Source organism: Silene latifolia, chromosome 11 (genome assembly GCF_048544455.1).
Source record: "Silene latifolia isolate original U9 population chromosome 11, ASM4854445v1, whole genome shotgun sequence".
Classification (NCBI taxonomy): Eukaryota; Viridiplantae; Streptophyta; class Magnoliopsida; order Caryophyllales; family Caryophyllaceae; genus Silene; species Silene latifolia.
Genome location: NC_133536.1, coordinates 142478598 through 142483358, shown reverse-complemented (window position 1 = coordinate 142483358; position 4761 = coordinate 142478598). Strand labels below are relative to the sequence as shown.

The following is a 4761-nucleotide window of genomic DNA, read 5'->3' as shown; positions in this document are numbered from 1 at the left end:
ATATTAAAAAATGTATGATTGTAAATTTGCAGGGAGTATTACTTTGATCGACTTAGATATTAAGGCCCTGTTTGGATTTAGAGATTCTGTTTGGATAAAATGTCGTAGTTGATTTCAGGTACCTGGGTTTCTGTTTGTAAGCAACGACTATCAATTATGGTCTAAAATGTGTATACTGACCACTGAAGGTATGTTTGTAGAAGGACTTAAAACTGTATCTAGCTACCCTTAGATAGCATAGAGGGAATGGGATGAAAATAGTGCAATAAACAAAAGGTAGCAAAGTGTATATAGCTTCACAAATGAGTGTATATAACTACGTAGACGATTGTATGTAACTTGACAAATTAAAATTACGTGTTCCACTACCTAGGATTTTGGGATTATGTTTGATTCGAATTGAGTTGTTTTCTTTGATTTTACGTGAGACATTGTAGAAGTTACTAATGTGCAAGCGTCTTCAAGTAATTCAAAAGAAAATCAATTGCTTGTCACTAATGTACCAGGTATTAAATTGTAGCTTCTAATTAAGTAATGTATTGTCTAAGAAGCTTGTGTAGGTGGTAATGAGATAAAATTAAAATCATTTCCTTTTGTTTTTTTTTTTTGATGTTGTAGCCACCCCAGAAGTTGATTTCGATAATCAAATAGTGGGATTGCCAAGATGCTCAGCAGAATTAAAACCAGCATTGTGGATGAAATTTGCAACTTTGGAAGAAGGCATACATTTTTATGAGGAATATGCCAAGGTTTATGGGTTCCTTACTAGATTAGACTCAACAAAATTAGTTGACGGGATAGTTACACACAAGTGGTGCGTGTGTAATAAACAAGGCAAAAGTAATCACAAGGGTACAAAAAGAAAGAGGACCCTTACGCGAATTGGTTGTCAGGCTAAGGTTAGTTTTAGAAGAATTCAAACGGGTGAATACGAGATTTATGATTTGTTGAGGTTCACTCACATGCTATAAATACGCCAACAACTATGATACATTTGAAACCATGTAGGGATTTAAACTTGGTTCACAAAAAAATGATAATGGATAATGCTCATGTAAACCATGGTACTGTGCAAACATTTAGGATGTTCAAACAGTATGTGAAGGGATACAAAAATGTGGGTGCTTCTTTACAAGATTTCAAAAATTTTTTCAAGGGATGTAAAGAAATACATCAAATAATATGATGCCCAGATGTTAATAGAGAACTTCATGCAGAAAAAAGCTATGTCTCCATCTTTCTATTTTGACTTTGATGTGGACGATCAAAGCAGAATAACTAAGCTTTTCTGGGCAGATCCAATATCAATTAAAAATTATGCCCTTTTTGGTGATGCTGTTTCTGTTGATGCCACTTATAACTTCAACTAATATAAAATGGTGTTTGTCCCTTTCACGGGTGTTGATAACCATAAGGGTTGCATTACTTTTGCAGCGGGTTTGATACGAAACGAAAATGCAGAATCATTTTCGTGGTTGTTTCAAAATTTTGTAACGGCTATGGGTGATCGCTATCCTATTACTATAATAACTGATCAATGTAGAGGCATCAAAAAAGCTGTTAAGGGTGTGTTTGGTGACAAAACACGCCACCGATTGTGTATGTGGCATATAATGAAGAAGTTGCCTGACAAGGTTGGTCCATCGATTTCCCAAGACACAACTTTTTTGAAGGAAATTAACTCAGTTGTTTGGGATGTAGAAATCACTCCAGAAGATTTTGAATCGAAATGGAATTCGATAATTTCCTCATATGAGCTTTGTGATAACAAGTGGTTGAAGAAAATGTTTAAGCACCGTGCTCTTTGGATTCATGCTTACATTAGAGACACATATTTGGGTGGGATTTTGCGCACAACATCAAGATCAGTCTCGAAAATAGCTTCTTTGGAAACTTCACCAACCCACATGTCACACTTGTCGAGTTTTGGATGCGTTTCCAAACAGCAATGGATGCTCAGAGATGGAAATATTCTAAGGTAATGGCTGATGATAAGAATTGTTATCCAAAATTGACAACCCCTCTCCTTTTAGAAAAGCAAGCTTCTGAGTTTTACACACACACACTATATTTTATATTTTCCAAGTAGAAGTCCAAGCAGCATGTTATACTTGTGGCCATTTACCATCACCAAATGCAAGTGGTGCGAATGATAATATTTCAATAATTGATCGTGAGAAAGACAAGGAATACAAAGTTGATTTAAGTGATAATAAGTTCTCTTGTTCTTGTAAGATGTTTGAAAGAATTGGGATACTCTGTAGGCACATTTTATGGTTGTTGAAAGATAGGGGGTTTGATCATATACCTAAAGAGTATTTAGCACTGAGATGGAGCAAATCTGCAACTTCCCACCCTCTTTCTACTGTTGTTGGAAAAACTGTACTAGCTGATTGTGTGTCAATCGAAAATCGCCAGAACAATATAAGTGAATTATGGTCGGAGGTATTTAGTGCAGTCTCACTTGTTGAGGATAGTGAGGAACATTCTGATGCGCTATTTCAATTGCTCCGGAGTTTCAATGAAAAGTTGATTATTTCAATTAAGTCGGGAAAGTCAAAAGATAAGAAAGCTGAGATTGAGATGCTTCTTGGGTCAAAAATTCCAACTGAAGTTACTGTTTTACCACCAGAGAAGTGCAAGAATAAGGGATCGGGAAAGAGGATAACATCAAACAAGGAAAAGGCAGTCTTGGAAAATGCAAAGCCTCTGAGAAAATGCCGTGCTTGCGGTGAAATGAGTAACCATGATAGTAGAAATTGCCCGAGTCGACTCCCTTGAAACTGAATTCAGTGGGTTTGTGGTATATGTGGCATTTGTAGATGTCACTCAAAAAAGTCTGTTATGTTTTGTAATGTTATGTACTCACTTAAAAAACCGATTTCAATGGGTTTTTGGTTTATGTAGTTTTTGGAAAAAATGGTTTTGTATTAACTTCCAACTTTTTTTTTTATGTACGTTTTTACGCTGTTGTTTTTTTTTTTGTTTTTATCGACTATGGATTGACGGAGTATAGAGGGGGTTAGTGTATACATTGTATTCAAATAGGGGTGGTGGCACGACTAGAGTGTTTGTAGTGCGGAAGGAGTGTAACTAGGAGGCAAACAAAGTGTATGTAGCCAACTGAACAAGTGAAACTAGCAGTTAAAAAAAATAGGATTCCGAAAAATTGAAAAAGCCAAAATTTAAGTAAAGACTTCTAAGAAGTATGTTTAATTAACGCATCATGATATTAGAAATTGCCCAAGTTACGAAGTGTTATTTCGTTGTCTAATGTCTCACGTTTACTGTTCAAACACTTTGCTTCTCTATTATTATACAAACTTTTATTGTGTACCCTCAAAAGTCGAGGTGTGACACACATAATTAAAAATAAAATATAAAATACAAATTGAAGATTAAGTTCTTTATTTTAAAAATGAGTAGGTCTTGCTTAAGACGGGTCGAATCTTAAGGCAGGTAGTTACACTCACAAAACGAATATGGGGGACAAGTGGGGGCACCCCCATGGCCCCATGTGCCTCCCACTATCCTCTATTTGCGCATTTTGTCTCACAAAATGGTATCCATCTACAACTTAAGACGGATAGTGCCCGTCTTAAGTAAGAATTTGTGTCAATTCTTTTTGGATTCTTTTTGGTTGACCTTTATAAAAGAACATTCATTCGTTCAAAAAAACATTCATTCGTTCAAAAAAATTCAAACTTAATTCGTTCACACCAAACATTCATCCTATGAATCGATTATTTCGTGCATCGATTCATAGAATGCACCAAACGTTTCTATGCATCGATTCATCGGATGCATTGCATCGCTTTAATTTTTCTATATAAATAGGTTTTCATGTGTTTGTTTCAAAAAACTTCAAACTTAATCTTATACTGAAACTACACCAAATATCTTTCCATAATCGCATACTCAATCATTCCCTAATTATGTCCGATGCATCCTATGAGTCCGATGCATCCTATGAATCGATGCATCCTATGAATCGATGCATCCTATGAATATGATGCATCCTATGATAAAATAGAAAGTTTCGGACGCCATTCCGAAATATCGTACGTCAAACCTGTGATGTGTATTCTTTATAATTTGCCAAGCACAAGAGATGGGTTTGGAAAGGAAACTCTCTCATATGATCTTGTGATTAGTAGAAGTTATTCGAGTCTTTGGATTAAATTTAGTTCAAGCTATCCACCCGGCTATTTCTTCAAATGGGTCGTTCAAGGGACATGCAATGATTGAGTTTGGAGCGGGAGATGAGCGCGAATGCTTCCGTCAAGCACGCAAACTGGAGCGCGCTTTTACTAATAATGAAGCTTCGAGGTGGTGGTTTGAAAACGTTAAACCTCCGTCAGGACCATATTTATGGGTTGCTAATAGAGATGATTTGGGACTGATGGCATATTTGTATGCTCAGGGGCCTTCGTTTGAGTTCGGGACAGTTCCGCTTGCATGGGAAAACGACCCGGTGGATTGGGTTGAAGGTGATAATGATGTTTTAAGTGATATTCGTTTTGAAATCCGCAATTACTTTCCGGATTATTAATTTGTACTGCACTTTTTATAATGTTGGTTATATTTTATAACTTCAAATATGGGCTACAATCCACATTTTGATCTGTAATTAGTAATTATCCTTTGTTTGTCGCATGTTATGCAAAACTATTACGGAGTACTACATTTCAAATTTCTTCAATTTTTGTGTTGTTTATTTGTTATTAAGTGTCAAGCATTATAGTAAGTTTTCCTCATTTC

The 4761-nt window shown here is 35.9% G+C and overlaps 1 protein-coding gene across 1 annotated transcript; it reads left to right on the top strand.

Moving 5' to 3' along the window:
- The first annotated feature begins 1376 nt into the window (after nt 1–1376).
- Nucleotides 1377–4552, top strand: LOC141614087 (uncharacterized). Its single transcript, XM_074432842.1, has 3 exons — nt 1377–1978; nt 2265–2731; nt 4188–4552. The coding sequence occupies exons 1-3, from the start codon at nt 1377–1379 to the stop codon at nt 4550–4552; spliced, it is 1434 nt and encodes a 477-aa protein (XP_074288943.1).
- Nucleotides 4553–4761: the final 209 nt, after the last annotated feature.